The sequence below is a fragment of the Synchiropus splendidus genome, chromosome 14 (assembly GCF_027744825.2).
Source record: "Synchiropus splendidus isolate RoL2022-P1 chromosome 14, RoL_Sspl_1.0, whole genome shotgun sequence".
Lineage (NCBI taxonomy): Eukaryota > Metazoa > Chordata > Actinopteri > Syngnathiformes > Callionymidae > Synchiropus > Synchiropus splendidus.
The window spans coordinates 6902968-6923962 of record NC_071347.1 but is presented as its reverse complement, the minus strand read 5'-3'; the positions used below and the strand labels follow the sequence as shown (position 1 = coordinate 6923962).

At 43.7% G+C, this 20995-nt stretch overlaps 1 protein-coding gene across 6 annotated transcripts in view; it reads right to left on the bottom strand.

Annotated features, from left to right (window-relative positions):
- LOC128770900 (coiled-coil domain-containing protein 136-like) overlaps positions 1 to 20995 on the bottom strand; it is a 34767-nt gene extending 13772 nt beyond the window's left edge. For 3 of the 6 annotated variants that reach the window (XR_008416558.1, XM_053885880.1, XM_053885882.1), the window contains exons 1-2: positions 20674 to 20889; positions 1792 to 2082 (exon numbers count right to left, since the gene is read on the bottom strand). Coding sequence is in view for 5 of the 6 variants with exons in the window: in XM_053885880.1 (XP_053741855.1) it covers positions 1792 to 2082; positions 20674 to 20725 (343 nt within the window). In the remaining variant the exon portion in view is untranslated. The other 3 variants (XM_053885881.1, XM_053885884.1, XM_053885883.1) reach the window with 3 other exon arrangements.

Sequence of the window (20995 nt, the reverse complement as noted above, 5' to 3'; positions counted from 1 at the left end):
GTAAACCCCACCAACTCATTGCGCTAGGGGGTGTGAACTGAAGGTGGCGCTTTCTCTTCATACACAAAGCCCAGAGTGGCTCATGAAAGCTGGTCTCACACCAACTTTCACTGTGTTTTGAGACAACTCCAGAGTGTGATTAGGGCTCCACACATCATCCCTCCACTCAGTAAAGAGTCCCATGTCTCAGGAATAGGTTACTTGAGGAGGCCGTCTGTGGCGACCTTGGGTTCATGAGACGACTTCTTCATTATTCTATTTTTATATTTTTATTTTAATAGATCCACTCATTAAAGTCTGGTGACGCTGGTGGAGTTTTGACCCAGTTGATCCCTTCGGATGCCACGCATGCTCCAGCAGTAGTGTGTTTTGGATCATCGTCCTGGACAAAGCGATGGTCTGATCCAAAATGTCGTCTTATGTACAATGAGCAACAAACAATGAGGTTCAGTTGCTGTTGACTGACTGCTGTAGGACAAACCAGATCACCCATCCACATTATCACCAAATCCATGACATCTGGTCGACCTGATGTGATACTATGAGATGAATCTCAGCCTTAGTAGTGTGCAAATCGGGGATTTGTGGATAAATGTTAATAAGAAAGGGAAGAGAACTGTTTGTACTTCCAGAGCGTAGCACAGGAACTAATGCAGCGCGACGACCACGAGTGTCTGACAGAAAAAAAGGACGAGACTCTGTGACTACAAATGAGCGGTGTTATAACTCCTGCCGGGTGTTGAGCTGACAGGGTTAATCGGAGGCCGGTGTAGATTCATTTGAATCCAAATGAAACAATCTGACCCCAGACTTTTTTTTTATATATTCAGGTCATTTAAATGCAGGAACAAACCCCGGTCCTTCATCAACCTGCTGCTTCTCACTCGCTGTCGTCTTCACAGACAATTACGATGATAAGTCGCACACTGAGCAGATCACTGCCGTTCATGAATCACGCTGCCAAAACACCGCAGTTTTGCTGTTTGTTGAACAGCAGCAGCGAACCTTCCCGGAAAGCCACTAATTAATGAAAGCCGAAGCGCCTGCTTTTCCAGATAACAGATATGGAGTTCTCTTAATTCTGCGTCTTTGCGTGATCAAATAACCCTCTGTTTTCAGGGGAGTTGGAGGGTAAGAAGTGAAGCTTGCCGTCACTTCACAAACATATGAGTGTGAGCCGTATGAAGCGTGACGTCACGGGTGCCACAGTAAATCGTTGGAATTCCAGTTGGAAGCCATAAAGCAAGACGTATGCATCCCGAGCATGCTAACCTTATTAGCAAGATGAGATGATAAATCTGAGATTATACTGTTTTTCCCGGCAGCAGATACACCGCAACCACACATTAATCTTATAGAGACAGAGCCGCGTGTGTGAGTGAATGAGTAAACATGGTGAATGTAAAGGCTGATATTGTACTGAACGAATGAAACATATGGAAGCATTACTTTAAAGTCAATACTGGATTATAGATGTCAGATGGAGGAGAGTGAGTCACTGTTCCACAGCACGACTGCTGCTCCTTTTACTGCTGTGTCTTTTTTTAATGTGCTTCAACACGCATCATGATCTATAAGATCCAAAATTGTAAAATCAATGTGAGTCTCTGTTGTGTGGGTTTGACACAGACTCTCCCTGAGACCACACACACACATCCTAGAGTTGACCCCTGATCGATCAGGTCAGGTGAGGACTGTCCATCAGCAGGTCTGCTGTGAGTGTGTCCACAGTGACCTTCAGTGTGTTTTTGTCTTTGTAAAGGAAATGCAGCATTGACGCGAAGGTCTCACCTTGAAGCTCATGAAACGTCTCCTGGTGTTTGTTTGACATCTCTCTGGCGTCGTCCAGCTCCAGCAGCAGCTGCAGCACCTGGGCCTTCAGCTCCTCCAGTTCCTGCTCCTCCGTCAGAGGCTCCTCCTCCTTCCTCTTCTCCTCTTCCTTCAGCTCATTCTCCTCCTCCTCTCGAGCTCTCTCCTGGTCCATTTCCTCCTTCTCGTTGTTCTCCTCCAGGACTCCTCTCTCTTTGGCTGTGATCTCGTCCATGCCGGGGCCACTGTCCGCTTTCAGATCGCACAGTTCATCTGGAGGAACATGAAACACCCTCTTCATACCGACTTCAGCAGTTATTTTGTGGACTGTAAAGACATGTGTTTCACATCCATTTCCAAGTTAGAAAGAGGCAGCAACAAGGACTGAACTGAGTCATGTGAGGAGTGGACCAAATCCATCTGATGTCAGGTGGAGGTGAAAGGTCGCACAAAGACATTTGTCCTAAATCCAGAAAGGATTATCCTCAATTTCAAAAGTAAACCACATAAGCAAGATTAAAAGGCAACATTTTAACCTGATTTCTCTCAACTCCAGCGCAAAGTGATCTTTTTCTTTCATGGCCTTCCTTCATGACGTTGCTCACAGTCAGTCAAGCTTCAAATTTATTCAACAGCACCCTCCAGTGTTGAGACCGGTGTACTGTCTTTTTGACGTCACTTGCGCCGATATAGTTTGTTGTTGAACTGAAGTCGCTCCGAGACTTGGTGAAAATAATACTTTTTTTTTTGTCTGACACCTTTTTGTTTGTGGGTTATTTTATTTTATTTCATTTTATTTTATTTCGAAGCACTTTCCTAGTTGGTGGAACCCGCACTGACCACTGACCAATAAATTCTATTCTGATTGTGATTCAAACTGTATTTAGCAAATATCTGCTGACTTCTCACTAACTGTCAAAATTTTCTGTGTATTATTTATGTCCTGCTGTTCACTTCATGACGCCACAGTTGAGTTGATTGATAACTTTGACTGTGATATTTCTTGAATACCAATACATAAAGCATGACGATAAACCATGAGCTTGTTTCGTGAAATGAGGAGCTAAAAAAAAACCTCAATATTATGTTAATATAAAGTTCCATACTTGTCCAACAATAACATGAAGCCAGGCAACCGACTAGATTGAAGTGGACCTGTGGTTGTGTTTTTGGTTTCTGTTTGTTTGTTTGTTTACATCCTGCAGTTGGACGTCACCTTAGTGATATGGGACCCAAGCTGCAGTGATTCTGTCTGTGTGGTGTTCCACGTCTGTCCTGCAGGCGAAGCAAGAGAGCTGACAGTAGAAGAACAACCACTGTGACTCACCAGCCAGTAATGCATCTGCTGAACAACACCAGCAAGAATGAAGAGCAAAGTGACATACTTGGGCCTGTAACAAATAACACAGCTGCTGGGGATCTGAAGACACAAGCTCAGGTTTGGACTAAAGACCATCATGTAGGAACCTGATGACTGACTGTCTTCGACTCTGAACTCTGCAGATCAGCACCAAGTGACAGGCCGCCTGCGGCAACGTGGACCAGGGGGAGATGTAATTCACCAGGATGATAAACACCTTCGACTGAGAGGAAAATCTTTTCCCTCACTAGTCAGGTGTAATTAGCTCCCAGCGTAATGTAGGATATCATTTCCCTTGTGCTGTTACAAGTCCTTCTGTCACATCCTAACATTGCACCTCAGATCACTAGAATATGTCAGATGAACGGAGGCTTCTGTCAACAATCATTTGCATCCACAGATTTTTACCCCCCCATAAACAGACGGGCAGCAGATGGCAGTGGCACCACAGAGTTGCTTTCACGCACTTATTACAGACGTGAAGAAGAGGCTCCTCGGCAGGAGCTGAAGAGAAAACCTTCAAAACGTAGGTAAATCCACATCTTGTCAACATAGTTATGTGTTGTGTTTGATAAAATCTGTCTGGTTTAACTGGTTATGTTAAGACCCGATTTAAATGAGGGAAGCGCTATTCTCCGCTTAGGTCAATTTTATTAAAAAAAAAAAAAAAGAAAGAAAGAAAGAAAATAAGACCTAATAAAAGACAGTATACACTGAAAACTCGTGTTGCTAATGAAAGCTATTTTATTTTATTATTCACAGTGGCACCTCGGTTCTCGACCACAATCCGTTCCAGACGGCCGTTTGAGAAGCGATTTGTTCCAAATCTGAATCGATTTTTCCCATTACAATGAATGGAAAAAGAAATAATGCATTCCAAGCCTTAAAATAGGCTTTTGTAGGAGTGAATGTAGAGTCTGCTGCAGGTGCGCTGTTCCTCTATGTGTGTGGCCGCTGCATGTGGGAGGGGTTGCTGAGTGAGTGACGTCTCTCCAGAAGTGAAGAGGTGCCCGGTGCGTGTCCAGCTCTGAATGTGCGCTTCTGTGCAGTTTGGCTGTGACAAAGTCATAAACCAAGTATCGCTCTGTCCCAGACTCGCCTCATCCCTGTCCCAGCTCCAGCCCACAACAGGACATTCAGCCTGGGAGGTGTGGCGAGTGAGCACCTGCCCTGTGTCACTCTATCATGGTCCAGTGCGGAGACAGGGAAGGTTTTACACCTTAATATGAAGAAGAAACAGTCAGTAAATGTAGCTAACGGGACACGTCTCCATACAGAGGCTGCATTATACACAATAACAAAGCGCGTGGTAGGTCAGCTGATCGGCCCGCTCACGTTATGTTTTTTTTTTTTTTTTTTCATATTTTGGAAAGGGGACTTATATACCTGTACTACTTATATACCAGGGTAAAACTCCTTTCTTCTATAAGTAAACTGGTTGGCAGAGGTATGTGCTCTGCAGTACAATGAAAGAATAAATATTGAGTTTACCAGCGATCTAGTTAAACCTTCAGAATAAAAGAATATTTGAAACTTGGATTCTGGCTCTGCTTTTTTTTGTAAAGACTCCAATTTGGTCACATTTAGCCAGTCGATGTCTCCAACAGTACAAGAATCCATTTCACATCATTCATTCATCGCTTTGAATGAACCATTCAAGCAAGTATGACGATGACTACCCATGGAACCACATCATTAGCTTGACAAATGCAATTTCAATTGTTGAGCTTCACATAGATCATTAAAAGAACAAGATCAAATGTATAATAAAAGTAACAAAGCTGTTATTTATTTTTGATTTATATTGACTTTTAAACTGTTTAAATATGTGGGGTACTTGCTGAGACTTGGCGTTCCTTGTGACTCAAAGAGATCAAAATCAAAGCTGAAACTAGTGTGAATTACACAGCACCATTGGAATGAATCACTGAAGTCCACAGTCATTCCAGACAACCTGAACCCTGATAGGCCAAGACGAGGGACGACAAAAACCAAAACATGCATTCAAGTTTGTGGCTAGCGTTTTATCTGAAGCTCTCAGAAGTGCTAGTAGATCTCGTGGTTCATTGCGCGCCCACTTGAACCCCACTATTACAGTGAAGTGTATGCTATATCTTCTTCCTTCCTGTCAAGGATTGCCACTGCACATTATCCACTTTAACCTGTTTTCATTAACCTCTCTACTCACTTTAACTTCATAGACTACGTCCATCGGTGGTCTTCCTCCTCTGCCTCTGCAGCATATATTTATAACACTCTTCGTCCACAGTGTCTCCTCTCCATCGGCGTCAGGTCCCCAAACCTCTCAGCGTGAGCTGTCCCTCTTCACCTCTGCTTCCTGTCTTCTGTCAGAGCTACAAGGATCCCAGCTTTGGAAACACTTATCTATCACGAGGATCAGCACCCTTCAGTCCAGCTGCAGTGGCTTCTCAGATGCTCCTTGTGATGGGAGATGAGAGGGCTGGTGGTGAGATAAAGCCGTGGAGATGTGAACCCGCGAACGGAGTCAAGCATTAACTAAAGACGCGTCTAATTAAAAGTGACACTCTCCGGTGTAATGGTGGCTCGGGGGAAGTCTCCAGCTCTGGCTCTTAATTATTTCTCCACCGTTCCCTCTCCGCTCTGCTTCCACCACAATTAGACTCCAGCAACATGTTTGCATCATACATGCCTGACATTTGCAGCGAGGCCGCAGCTCTGCTGCTTCCGGGCCCATAATAATGTTCAATTAGACAAGCGTGGCCCCTGCGGGAGCCACTTTGTCTTCGCATGAGCTGCTCTTGTGTGACGCAGAGAAGAGCCAGCAGCTGCTCCAGGAGTCTTCCCACGTTACACCACTGAGGAGCTAATCCTTCCAGATGGCCCACGATTGACCCTTGACAAACAGTTTTACTTGGCTAATGCAGAATGCAGGAAATTCAAACTGTGAAAGTCCATTCGCGACCAGGAATGTTTGTCTTTAATAAACAGCGTGGAAACAAATCGCACCGTCTTCCACGGGTTCTTTACAAAGTAACTTCCTCTCTGACTAAAACATAACATGACATTCACTTCTCCGTCTGGGTCTTGCCCATGATCTCATCCCTGCTGCCCAGAATCCTCCACAGGAAAAAGGCCGAAAGACGTAATAAGTGATCCTTAAAAACATATGTAAAAAAAAAAAAAAACAGGCTAGATGGAACCTCATGGTTGGTGGGACGTGGCTGCCACCCGCCACAAATCCTGCATGTTATTTTTAAGAATCATAAGAGAGAAGAGTGACTATTGGCTGTTTCTCATCACAAAGTATCAGCTATTGTGGAGTGTCATGAAAACTTAGCTAGTCTTTTAGAAAACACATTAGAATACACTGCAAAATCCTTTGGACCACTCGTGCTTTTTCGGCACCATTCAGGTCCGACAGAAGATTATGTATTGAACTTGGCAAAAATTTGTTTAGATGAGTGGTTCTCAACTGGTGGGGTGGAACCCAGACGTGGGTCGAATGATGTTCAAAATAGCAGACGCGAGGGTTCTAGATGCTACTGTAGTGGTAGATCACTGCGTGAGAGTGAGATGCTGGGATACTGTGCTGCCGTAACTGTCGTACGCTTTGCTGCTACGTGCTGCGGTGCCAGGCATTGAATAACAAAATATGCTTCTGCTGCCCGTGGTCGTAAGAACGGGTGGGCGTAAGTCGAGTAGGTCGTAAGTTGTACGAGATTTCTGAAAAATCTTCTGAAAAAACCTCCTGATAGTTCAATGGAAAAACTGTTCCACTGTACTGTGTGAGCGGTTTGAACTGAGTTTTATTTTCCTTCTATCTCTTTCTGAAGTCATTAAAAGGTGACGGTGGCTCCCAGAGCCAGATCAATTGAGAACCAGAACAGAACATTTCCTTACTATCCCGGCTTTATTTCTTCTTCTAAATGACGTAAAACATGACAGAATTGGTCAGGGATCAAAAGCATTGCGTTGTCTATGACAGTCAAAGAGATTTACATTCATATTCCGGATAATTGTGATCTTTTATGGTCCGTATGGAAACATGGCACCAGAGCAGGCCTCAGTCTGCTCATTATCTTGGGTGGGAAACTGTTAGGTGGATCTTCCAGTTTGAAGCGATAAAAATCAATGATGCCATTGAAATGTCACGAGCTCCACACCCTGATGTGAATGCCAAGTGTTCCAGCTGTAATTCAAGCACTTGCTATTTTCTCAAGGCAGCCTCTTGAAAGTCACATGAATTTCATTTGCATCTTGTTCTGGAGAACTACTGCTCTTTGGAAGAATGATACGCAGAAGAGAAGATCAGACGAAATCCCTTTCCTGGTCTCAGAAAGAAGAGCCACCGTGAGCCGTCTGAGGTGATGCTTCTTGTACTGTGCTCACACAAGGACGTAGCTTAGTCCCACCGCCCGATGAGTAGGATGCTTCTTAACCTGACTTGAGATTAGGCGTCAATGGAGGAACAATAAAGTGAAACACTGTTGCCCCTTTTCTTCAGCTCCAATCCCAACTCCTCTCCTTGTTTGCTCGCCCGTGTGCATCTCAGCAGCTTGTTAATCGTCGCCCTGAATTATCAGCTCACCTTGTGAGTGAATGTCAAAGTAATTGTGCGGCAGAAAATCTGCAGAGACACCTGTGATCAATCCTCCACGGAGCGCGTCTCTTCAGTCACGCTGACTTCCGTCGACACGGACGCCGATGGCATGCGGGAGCAGCGGTGGAAGCGGGGAAAGTCATTTGGGGAGCAGCGTAACAGCTCAGGGGACAGACTGCCTTTATCTCTCCCAAGCACATGCCTTTGTAATGGCACGGCGGAGGAACACATTGTCAATGCCAATGTGCTACTGCAGAACAGAGCCAACAGCAGGAATTGGAGTGTTCTGTGTCTCAGAATAGCTGTCTGAAATTAATTTGAAGCGCTAATGTGGTGCGACGAGCGCTTTGTTGAGACTTCTGTGTCAGTGGTGGGGTGAGAGCAGCCAGATGATATTTTCATATTGCAAATTTTAACCAAACACAAAGCAGCGGTGGCATGGAAGGATGTGTGACTCTGGCCTCCGAAACGACTTTGAAAGCATCACACTGCAGTGGGGGGAGTCACGAGGCTATAGAGCAGCAGTCTTTAGAAAAAGCCTGTTGCATGACGTTGGGTTTTGTTGTCGTCCATGGTGTCCGCCACAAGTTATAGCCACCTGATGTGTGTCAGTAAAATGTACAATGACACTATTGTCCAAGAGGAGTATACTTTATGGACTCATCACCCAATGAGGTTGTTTATCAGTCTGTCACCAGATTTGCATAAACCCGATCAGCTAATTTAAATTTTTAAGAAATGTAAACATTTTGTTCTCTTCAATTTACCATCTGGACATCTTTGAGAGTATTTGTCTCTCTTAAGTCGGACACAGTGGTTTACTGGTTTGGTGTGTGTGTGTTGTGCAGTACTGCATCCATTGAGCTCATTTGTTTTGGTGGTATTTGCTAAAGAAGGTATGAAACTGTATTGCTTAAAATAAGCAAATCTGGCAGTAAATGAACGGTTCAGCATAGGTCTGCCCTGTTTGAGTCTAGTTATTTGGTTTGACTCTCCTGACTATCCGTTTATCCGTGCTTTTTAACTACTTAAAGTCCATTAATGGCAAAAGTTTCATTCACTATCTGAATCCTAAGATCCTATTATTATGCAGCAGTTGTCTGTAAATGAGTGATATTTTTCATTTTTTTCTTTTCCTCAAAGCTTTGCAGCTGTATTTATGAAATGTTGAACCAAACTTTCAGCATAGTATCTGACTTTACTACTATAAATGATGTCACTGCCTTTCAAGTTCATCACCTCCACCACTGAGGTTCCCAGCATTAGCTTGACGGCTAGCAACATGGATAACACATGTCAGCACAACTTGTTGCAAATGGGACAAAAATTAGATGAAGAAATTTGAAATGATTTGCGGAATTGTTGCTCACATGATGCAATAAGCTCCTGCTTTTTTTTGTCATGTTACGCTTATGTTACGTCAGTAGATGCTAATGTCACGTGAGATTATTGGCAATTTTGCAATTTAAATCAAGTTGTGGACTGAGAGAAAGAAATGTGTTAAATAAAGCGTTGAACAAAGAGAAGAAAAACTGGTTGCACAGTAGATTAGATGACATACACTATATTACTCTACCGAGAGTAAACTCCTACTTTATATGCGTATTATCAGCATATTAGCCAGTAACCATCATCATCATTACCAAGTATTGATCAGGGTTTTGTTAAGCCTGAGCCCAGAACAATCTAAAACATACACCAAAACACTCAAAATATCACCATAATTACTGGTTATTTATTGAAATTAATATACTGTATGTTTCCCAATCTAAGTTGCAACGGAAAAGTTAGGCTTCCGCTAATGACTGATTGCCGTAAAAAAGGTAGAGCACCGCCTGCTGACCTCACTAAGAGGCTGCTGCATGACCTCCCAGTATTATTCGCAACCAAGGTGCGTGCAAGCTAGTTCCACCTGCAGTCCCATTGAGCTCCTCACCATCAAAACGGTATCAAACCTTTTAAATGTAGGGCAATAATTCTGGGTGGGAAAAACACACGCAGTTGGTGGCGATCTGCTCTGCCTCGAGTTCTTTTCAATTGCAAAATAATTCAGATGCTTTTGTTTTATTATTGTATTTTTGTTTCCACAAATAAAACAAAGTGCGCATTCATATGTCCTGCATGTCCTCACCGAGCATGGCTCGAATGATAGTGCTTTTACCGCTGGTCCCGTGTAAATATGTATCTGCTCGCTGACAAGCCTGATGTCGTGTTTACACTGCCGGAAGTTCAGAATGTGCATGTACACCACTGATCTCTCGAGTTGCGTAGGAGATCATGAATAATGCAGCACGTTTGCTCCTTCTCCCGCTTTGAAGCTGGCCCGAAACTGATGTAGCTATTCCTCTACACTGACACACTTCCTCTCGAACACATCAGACGGAGCAGGGAGGGGGGCAGGGGTGGAAAAAAAGAAATGTGCTGGAGAGGGAGGAGAGAAGAAAAGATTTAGGACGACCGGTTTGAAAATGATGGGGTGAAGGCAGATTTGTTTTGTGTATCATTTGTCAGTATGAAAAGAGGTCTGTATAAAAACACAGACAAGCATTCAGTCCATCGTGAGTGCTTCACTTGATCCACATTTCATTATGCTACATCCTCACTCATGTCATTTTTCCTCAATATTCTACACACAATACAGCGTGTGCTTCTTTGACATGGGGTTTCCAAGCCCTCGCTTTGAGCACAAACCAAGCATGAAGTCAAGGGATTGTTGTAGTTGTCAGAGAAAAAATCGCATCATCCGCAAATGACAACACAAGGAACCCTTGCTCGTCTGAAGGGCTCCTCACACACTCTCAGTCTGAACAAACTTTTCTCAGCCACTACCATTCAGACATGGTGGATCCAGCATCTACCCCCCAGGTTTCTTCAACGACAGGAACCAACTGAAGGAAAGACAAATGCTGGATGAAACCGAGTGGCAGTTCCTGTTCCAACAGAAACATAATCCTAAACCACAGCCAAGATATCAAACTCCAGTGTTCCAGGTGGTGCCCAAACCTGCGTCCAACACAACATCCTTTGGAGAGATATAAAAACACTAATGCCTCCAGACTGGTGGTGCTGGAGAGGTACTACAACAAATAGAGGGTGAAAGATCACAAAAAAAGATTCAAAAGTGTAATTTCTTCCTCAGGTGCTTCAAAACAGCCAAGACTGTAAATGCATGTGATTTATTTATTTATTTTAAATACTGGGGCAAAGTGTGTGGAACGAGTGTAAAAAACGACTTGGCTGCTTTGGATGAAATGTGAGGGAAAATGAATCTTGTATCTTTAGCATGGCTTTACATGGAGGTTTAACCCATCCTGTTTCTGGCACCATTTGTGTCGTGGACTGTCAGCCAAGCACGTTCTTGATAAGTGACCCTTAACATCTTCAGGACTATGAAACAAAACCATCAAGTATGTTGAATCGTCAGTCTTTAATTTAGTATTCTTAGATCAAATGAAAAAACACTCAGTCATTGCAATAAATAACTGGAAGCATACGCACGGCAGAGAGTATCATACGGTGCAGATTGGACAAACATTTGTCTCCAGGTTTAAAATGAAATGTGTGCAGACTAACGTCTACCCATAGGTCAGTTGATGCTTCCTCCATCATTATTCCTCTCTCCTTAAAATGGCCCATGTTGCTCTGAGTTGGTGAGGATCAGACGGAAACATACTGTACAGTTGTAACCGAAAGGTGGCATTGCTTCTGTCCCAGATACTGCAGGTTACTGCCACTTCCTGGTTCATCTGCTACAGTAGTTGTGCCTCAACTTCCTCAAATGCGATCACCCTGGCCTCCTGCCACTCCGCACATCCAAACCCAACACTTGACTGAGGTGCTGCCGTCATCAGGCTGCCGGCTATGGTCTAGACAGTGCTGAGCACTTCAAGGGGAGGTCTTTTTCAACTCTGGTGAAAGTGTTTTGTTAAAGAAGCCTGAAAGTCAGAGGAGGCTAGAAGGTGATTTATACTCATTCAACAGTCTGTAAATGGAATTCCTCAAGATGAAAAAGTAGTCGATTCAGGGATCAGTGTCACTTTTGATCACTGAGGCTAATTTTGGCATCAAGCTTGCGGTGAGTTTCAAAACACACAACTTGCCTTCCTTCATCACTGACTCACAAGCCAAGAGGCAGTCTGGTTTTCTTCTTCAGTCACCAACATTCATCTGTTTTCCTGTCTTTTGGAGATTTCCCTCGTACATTGTATATTAATTCTCTCTCTCTCTCTCTCCCTCTCTCTCTCTCTATATATATATATATATATATTTATGTATATATATACATTTCAACTGTTATTTGGCCCCAGGGCCTCATGTGTGACACCGGGAGTTTGCAAAACCTGCATTGGAACCTGGCAACCGTCAATATGAATACAGTGGTACCTCTTATCCACCTTATTGTGTATAACGCAGCGTCTGTATGCAGATGTGTCCTGTTAGCTACATTTACTGACTGTTTTTTTCTTCATATTGAGGTGTAATACCTTTGCTGTCTCCACACTGGACCGTGGTAGAGTGTCACAGGGGAGGTGCTCGCTCTCCACACCTCCGAGGCTGGAGCTCACTCCAGGGTTTGATGTCCTGTTGTGGGCTGGAGCTGGGACAGGGATGAGGCGAGTCTGGGACAGAGCGTGACTTGGTTTATGACTTTGTCACAGCCAAACTGCACAGAAGCGCACATTCAGAGCTGGACACGCACCGGGCACCTCTTCACTTCTGGAGAGACGTCACTCACTCGGCAACCCCTCCCACATGCAGCGGCCACACACATAGAGGAACAGCGCACCTGCAGCAGACACTCTACACTCTACAAAAGCGTATTTTAAGGCTTGGAACGCATTATTTCTTTTTCCATTCATTGTAATGGGAAAAATTTATTCCGATTTCGAACAAATCACTTCTTGAATGGCCGTCTGGAACGGATTGTGGTCGAGAACCGAGGTGCCACTGTACCTGTTTTCCTGGATTGAAATAGTCATCCGGCAAAAATGCCATTTTAATTTGTGTACTGCAGAAGCAGATTGAATTGCTGGCCTGCGCCGATGATGCGCCATTCTTACATCACACTGGTGAATTCAGAGCTCTAATTCGCATTTATCCAGCGAGAAGGATCCAAAGGGAGCCATGAACGACAGCAGCCGGGGACGAAAAAAGAACTGGAACCACAAGCACCAGCGACTTGGCTTGACTGAACGCAGCGCTCTGGTATTTAAATGGAAATTCTATGTTTGTAATATTCTGTGGGAAATGTGAGAAAGTGGGTCAGCTGGATATGCATCGCAGCATGGTATAATTTCCCCTCATTAAATGAGCAGGCACAAAAACTGTGTCACTGTTCGCATCCTGACGGGGATGAATGTGTTTCATGAGGGGATGTGTGTGGTGCTGCAGGATGTGAGGAGCAGCAGCACGAAAACCAGCGCTGGTGTAATAATCCATTTGATCACAAATCAGCGGCTCCCACCTGAAAGCAATGGCTTCTCAAGGTCTTACAGGAGACAAATGTGGGGCTGTGAGGAATCACAATGCAGCACTGAGACTCTTATCTAGTATTCACGGGAGGAGAGGACTTTCAATTTGTCTCCCTTGAAGCGCCACACGTAGCTGGACTTGAAGTAGAACTCTGGAAAAAGGTGAAGTGATTAGTGGGCCATTTGTAATGAAATTAAAAGCCTCTCGCGGCACTGGCTTCTGCCACTGAGGATATGAAGTGTCCCCGTGTTAGCAAAGCGCCACTCTTCTCCCCTTATCAACGACTGCTGTTAATGGATCATTTGAGGGCCTGTAATAGGATTTCCTGTGCGCTGTACAGGTGACTTACAGAACAGATGCAGAGAATATTAAAGTATTATTGTGATGTTTTTCTTGTCCTCCAGTCAGCAACTAAAATCATTTTCTCATTATTGTACATCATGGTGAGCATGCTAGTCATTGAGGATGTCTTGGTTTGCTTATATAACAGGGTTTCTGCCAGGATTGTTTTTAAACTGTGGGCCTCAAAAAAAATTTTAAAAAAACGGAAGTCAGCCGATCAAGCTCTGACAGAGAAACAGAGGACATTTTATCATTTGCTGAACTGGTGAAAGCCAAAACCCAAGCAGTAAATCTGCCTCCAATCCAAGCCGCCCTCACACACACTCTTCATATACGCGCAACTTGAGGTCTGTGAGCAACAGACTTCAGTCATTATAATGTTTCTTTCGTAATCTTTCCGCAAATGTCCACCTCCATGATGTGTTATGCGTTTGTTTCAATGATACCAGAATGATGTAACTGAAGTTGAATTTTCACACATGAGCGCAAACATCACAACAACTTTTTACACTTTTTGCCCAGAACACTTTTTACCACAACATTTTAAACTTGATATTTCCATCCATTGGCATTTTCATTTACTCCCCTTCACCATCGATGTTTTGGATGCTATTAGAAAAATATTTTTTGTCTGGAATTACTCGCTTTAACTTCCTAGCTTTATCTAAATGATACAAAAGTGCTAAAACTGCTGAGTTTCACTGCAGAGATTGCACAGTACAATATGTTTGTGCAAGCTAATGTTTACCTTTATATATATATATATATATATATATATATATATATATATATATATATAGATAGATAGATAGATAGATAGATAGATAGATAGATAGATAGATATAGATATAGATATAGATATATATAAATTCTTCTTAAAGACAGGCTTGACCTTCCTTCACACTCAGCTTCCTGTTCCCTATTCAAACCACAAGCTGCAAAACTTTTTTCCCTTCTCAGTCGACACCATGACAACTTTTGATTGAGCAGTGTTGCCGGCAGCGGCTCGGGGATATGACCGAACTAGAAACTTGTTTATTCAGGTGAAAAGCATCTGAACTAGAGACGGAGCGAAGCGTGTTCATCAACAGCAAGTTTCCGTTTCAGTCGCCACTATTTCGTCAAGCGATCTAATTTTGAATTACTTGTTGGAATGCCACATTTTCAAGCTGTCTTTTCTGTCACCATATTTTCCCTCCCACATGCACCAGTCACCAGAGTATCTCTTACCGCTGAGCATCTCTTCCCCTGCACATATCAGTCCTACTCATCTCCTCAGCGCCCCCGCTCTTCCAGCACACACCTGACACACAGTAATGAGCCAGCACACCTTTTTCACCCCAGCATCCTACACCATATTGCCTCTCCTGCTCCCCCTTTCCTGCCCTCCACTGACTCCTGCTGTAAAATTCACATCAGCACCGAAGCCAGCCCCCTCGGGTGCACAAACAGGATTTCTCTCGGCTCCGTGGAACTAATAAACAGACGAGTCGCCGCCCCAGACAAACTTGGTGCGACCTGCAGAAGTCTCTGAGAAAAACAACATCCTCGTCTGGGTGTTTAACTTGGAGTCAAATGAAAACAATTCTTGGACAGCTCTCAGTCACCAACTTTTTTTTTCCCAGACCCGAGATAAGCCTGCGAGTCAGAGCTCTTGATCTGTTGCTACACATATTTGTGATGGTGAGAACATCCTCTCTGATATTAACTGGAGTTGAGCCGCTTTTCCAAATTCATCTTGGCAGCTTCTACTTCCAATGTTGTGCCTTTGGGGAGCCACACAGAACGCCCAGGAAAGCTGGGACGGTGAAACAACAAGTCGTCTCCAGCAGCATCACACGTCCTAGCACATGACAAACACTCTTTTTTGATGCATTGAGGTCCATTTTGATTGGTTGGTCTCAGCAGTCTTATCTCTGTTCATCAAAGTGTTACTTGACTCCTTTGAAGACGCACCACAGGCTGCGGTCAAAACGTTCACACTTTCATCGTGTTTCATCGTCAAATAACTGTAGTATTTATATCTTCAACATCAAACCTGCAGGGAGAAGTCGAGCCATGACAAAGAAGACTCTATCATGTTAGACTTTCTAGTTCCTTTTTGCTGCTTTTCTTAGTGTTGAATTTTCCCTGTCTGCAAACATCACCATAAAATCTACCAACCTGTGGACCTCGACTCCATATTATAGCACATCAGTCCCCCAAGTAACGTACTACGTCTGGGGTTATATTACAGTAATATACAGTATATTTTCGACATGTTTTTAAGTCTTAAGCCTATTTTTCCCCTGCTGTTTTTAAATAAGCATTTCATTGACACCAAATCATCTCTCACTGTTGTAGTGCTATAGCAGATACTGGCTGTATAAAAACCCCAGAAGAAGAACATTAAAATGAGAACTGCAATGATATATTTGTGTACAGCAACAGCAGATTTAATGCTATAATAACAGGCATTAGAGAATGGCAACCTGGAATCGTCCAATAACGTATCGTACAAAGTATCGTATGGTATAACGTATTGTATATAATGGACAGATGCGACTATGACATTGTTTTCAAAAACTTGCGGTTTGGTTGTGCAGCTGCAAAACTGGTGTTTTCAAATCCATCCACTCTGAAACCTGATTTCAAAAAGTTGTGTTTTCAGTGAAAGGCTTACGGCACGGAACCAGTGCAGACACGACTGATGTTTCATCCTCCTTTTGAAGCAAAAGTTTGTTTGATCTTAAGTGATTTCTTTTGTTTTCAAAATTATGTGTCGCATAAACAGGCTCACTATGAAGATGTCGGTGAATATCAATCCAGATTGAAAGGGAACTTTTGTGAGGTCCAGGGGTTGGTGAGCTGCAAGTGGCCCACCATGGGGCCGAACCGCTGTAACCATTATATTATAGCTGAGGATCCAGAGTATAAAAAGAGTAGAGTACAGAGCAGAAATTAGAGTAATGACAAAATATATCTTTCGTGTTATGAAATACTATTTTTGTTCACAACGCACCCCAGCAGTGGTCAGAGGGTGTGCCATCTATTGGTGAAACACAAACAAAAGTATGGGATAAGAAATGTTTTTTAGGCACTATGTATGCAGATGAATGTCATGCTTAGGAAATACCTGTAGAAATAAGTATGTATTAAAAGCTAAAAGTTTGCCTCAAACTGGAGCCTGCAGTTTGAGTAGCGCGGGACAGGAGGAGGTAGCTTCGTGCTACATGTTGACTAGGAGTCCAGCCAGAACTAATAATGCTGGATGTTCACAAACGTGCTGTTGATGTTGTTGGCAGGGTCCGGGAGAGATGGAAGCCACCTCAGTTGCTCAGATGTAAACAGAGGTGGAAATATTTGTCCACACTGAGAACTGTTTGAAGTGTACAAATTCCATCAACCCAGCAAGGCAATGCTGAAGAACCCAGATTGTTGAACCAAGTCGAAGGTCAATCCACGATGTAAAAAAAAACAAAGGAGTTAGGTTTAGGAGTGCTGAGATACGACTGCTCTTCAGAGAGAGTACCCCCTGCCCTCTTTCCTGTCAGTCCTGCCAAAGAATGAAGCCAATAAGCACGTACAGACTAGAAGATCTCCGTCCAAATAATGTCATTCTTCAGTTGCACACTCCCTCAGTCACTGTTGGGAAGAGGGTCAAGAGCTGTCTTTTATTGAAACCTGTCTTCTCCACGGACATATTGGTTTTTTGTGCCTGCAGCGTTTGGATGTGGCAGCATCGTCCTGCTTGCTACAGAGTAGTAGTAGTAGTATCAGCAGGGTTCTGTTGTGGGACCAATGGGAGCCATTTGCTCTTGTTTTTAATGGGCTGGTTCCTCAGCCTCATACTGTAGCAGAGGAAATAAGTGGACGGGCAATGGAGAACAACCTATCAACAGTGGTACTGAGAGGATGAATATATCTCTGAGGCAACTCTGAAGAGAGTTCTCCTCTCTGCGTTGCATTACATCTTCTCCCTACTCCTCTTTGACTTTCACTAGGCACTCTGATTTCCTCCTACAGTCTCGAAAAAAATGCCCATGTTTCTCAAAACGTTGTCTGTGATGGACAGAGAGCCAGTCCAGGGAGTCCCCTGCCTCCAATACAGTGCAGACCTGTCGCTCCTATGACCCCGTCAAAAGAGAATAAAAGTGAAGAAAATGAATGAATATCAAACGTCCATAAGGAGGATGAAATATGTGTAAAGACATATGTCTACACTTCAACTGAGCATTCAACAGCTGTGATGTCACCGTGATCCATCTGTTCATAATGCAGAACAGCTTTGCACAGATTTCTCAATTGGACTCTCATCAGTAAACTATTTCCTGTGAAAAGATTATTTGAAAAATATACTGGTGTTTCAGGAACGATTGAACAATCCCTCTGTGTCCTCAGACGTGGGCTCCACCAGAGCAGAATACATGCTTTTTAATCCAATAAAATGACATGACTCTGGACTCCATGAGCTCACCGCAGCCTCCGCCCAGCCCTCCGCTCAGCCCTCCGCTCCCAGGTTTGTTATCACAGTCGGGACTTTGTGGCAAATGAAGTCACACAATGTCTCCTGACAATAAATTAGCTGCTCTCTATACTGACGCATGAGGCTGCTTTTAGAGGTGACCCGAGTTCAGACAGCAGGAACTAACTTGCTTGACAGCTTTGCGAAGGCTTGCCTGTGTTGTGATCGACAGAGTGAAAGGGTTTTAATGGCAATGGTTACACTTTAATTGCCTTTTTAGATGTTGCTGAATGAGATCAAAGCAGGTCTTTGGCAAATGAATGATTTAGAGATAGGTGTGCTGAAATTAAATATGAAAAAAAAATGATACAGTTGTGATACTGACATTATCGATCCATTGAATGGCCGTTTTCCACACACATCGACCTCTCATATGGGCCAACAGGCTCCTACTGTTCTTCCTGTCTGGTACAGCACCTCATCCTACGGGCCATTGGGAAAACATCCATGTTGGATGCATCTTAAGCACTTTATCTATTGTCACTCGATATTTTCTTTTTAATATATAATTCCATTTCAGTATATCATGCGCTACAAGCTTAGCTAGGTGGTGAAGCATGTCATCAGCAGCCACTTCTTTTTAACAGTGCCAGCTGTGATGGAGCTCACTACTCTCAACCATGACACAAACATAGCACCTGAGAGAAAGGCTTCTGTACTGCACGCTTAAATGTGAGAGATGGTTAAAACCTCAGAACAACCCTCGTTTTTTTCACATAGCAAAAGACTGATGCATATGAAGAATTCTAAAGGAGTGTAAAAGCAATGGAGTCATACAGCATAGTGCTGCTGGAAATAAGGCTGTTTTAACCTGAAGTGTAAAACAAATATTGCTGAGCTAAGTATTTAAAAAAAAAATGTCAGCCAAACATACTCGCAAACTATATACTGAGATATGAGTCACCTTATTAATATGCCGTCATGCAAGAGCTGCTTGTCTGTCAATTCTATGGAAATAGATCTAGAATATTTACCATGAAAACAGTACCATAAAATCATCAAGCGAGCTCACTGTTGTAATCAGCTTTCCTCAGATGAGAATCATGAGTTTATGTGAACATTAAGAGGCACTGCTATCCACAATGAGACAGATAAAAGAGCTGGTGTTTGCATCGCGTGAGCCTGGGGCGTCAAACTGAATCACTCATATGGCTGAAATGTCAAAGCCGAACAAGATGTACATTGAACAGTGCGTAACAGTTTAAACAGGATGTAATGACACATTTAAGGTTCGGCGTGCTTCTTGTGGAAACACAGAGAAATACATAGGCATATACGATACTCCTCATAACCATATGCTTTAAACAAATTCCATCCGACCAACATTTATAATTTATAACCACCACCCTGGTGAACTGTAGGTGGGTGGTCTAGTGTTGCGCAACATTAAAGTACTTCTACATTTAATGTCAAGCTAGCAATAGGTGTTTATATCACTTGGTCCGTATTTGGCCCCCGTGCCTTGAGTTTGACCCCAGCAATGTTTCAAGGTTATATAAGATGAAGCAACCGAAACGTTTACCAATCTTCTTGCGAGAAAATCCAGTCCTCTGGAGCATTACAGCACACAAAGCGTAGGTGATAGAGAAGATGCTGGAGTTCAGCGACATGCAGCAGATCTGCGTGTTACAGTTGTTACCAAGACGGTACATGTAAACACTCATGAGTCTGAAGCCAGAAAGCTGCGGGAGATGAAACTATTTTAAATAATTCTTGTTCTCCTCTACGGTTAAAACATGTTATTTTCATGAAACGATTCTCCTTTGACTGACAGATATTTGGGTTTCGCCAACCCATGACGCTCTCTTTGACAATAGTCATCTAAAGCAGCATGTCAAAGTCATAGCGGCTTCACCCGACGTCCTGATAAATGACTGGAAGTTCAGCTTCAGGACAGCGCCACACGGGAAGAGGAAGCTGGACCCTTGGAGCATGTTCAGCAGCCTGCTGACCCCCAGGGTTTTTTTTTTTTCAACGCCTCTCCTCTCCGACAAACATCCTCACAAGCGCGTTTGTGTCTACGCGGGCGTCCTAAACATGTCTGTCTCATTCAGTCATACAAACATTCCTCAGATTCCTGCCAACACAGAGCTATCACTGTGTGAGAGTCACAATTGTGTCGATGACATTCGGAGGAATGAAGTTGCCAAACAACCTTCTGTTCAGCTGGAGAACACATCATAAAAGACTCCACAGACAAAGACTTAAATATTGATCAACGCTGTGCGAGTATCATGCTGCATGGCTTCATTAAATTTCAACTAGGGTGAGAAGAACAGAAGATATCCAGCACTAATGGCTTGACTGTTGCCTGCCCTGACTGCTGATCATCCGTTACCTGGCAGAGTCTCCTCCATCAGATGTCCACAGAAGCCATCGCCGGCAGAAATGTCCCCTTGTCAGACGCTTTGTCAGTAAAACTCATCAACAAAAGCTTCTACAATCATCTTCAATCTCCCTCCTCCCTGCTGAGTTCACCACCCATCCCTCAGTTGAGGTGTAAAGACTCTCTCTACCTGCTCTTATCTGATCACTAGTGGGAGCTATAAATAGCCGCACAACATCAATCTGCTCAAGCGCCCGGATCACAACATCTGCACAGACCTGTGGAGTCCAAAGCCTCCTCGATGAGTGGAGGTAAACGCAGTCCGTCCATAATAAACCCCCTGGAGCTGCAGCAGAGAGGCAGAGACGGAGGAAGAGAGTGGGCGAGAGAGGGTCAGAGGCTCCACACGCCCACCTCAGCTGCATGGAGAGAGAGAGGAGTAGAGAGAGACAAACACACGGAAAGTCCAGCGTCAAGTATTCGCATACACAAACAGGCTGTACCTCGAGAGGATTGGGGAGGATCCTGGGAGCTGAGGGCTGAGCCGCGCGGCGTGGGAGAGATGCCGAGAGGGAGGAGGGGAGGAGCAGACGGGAGGGA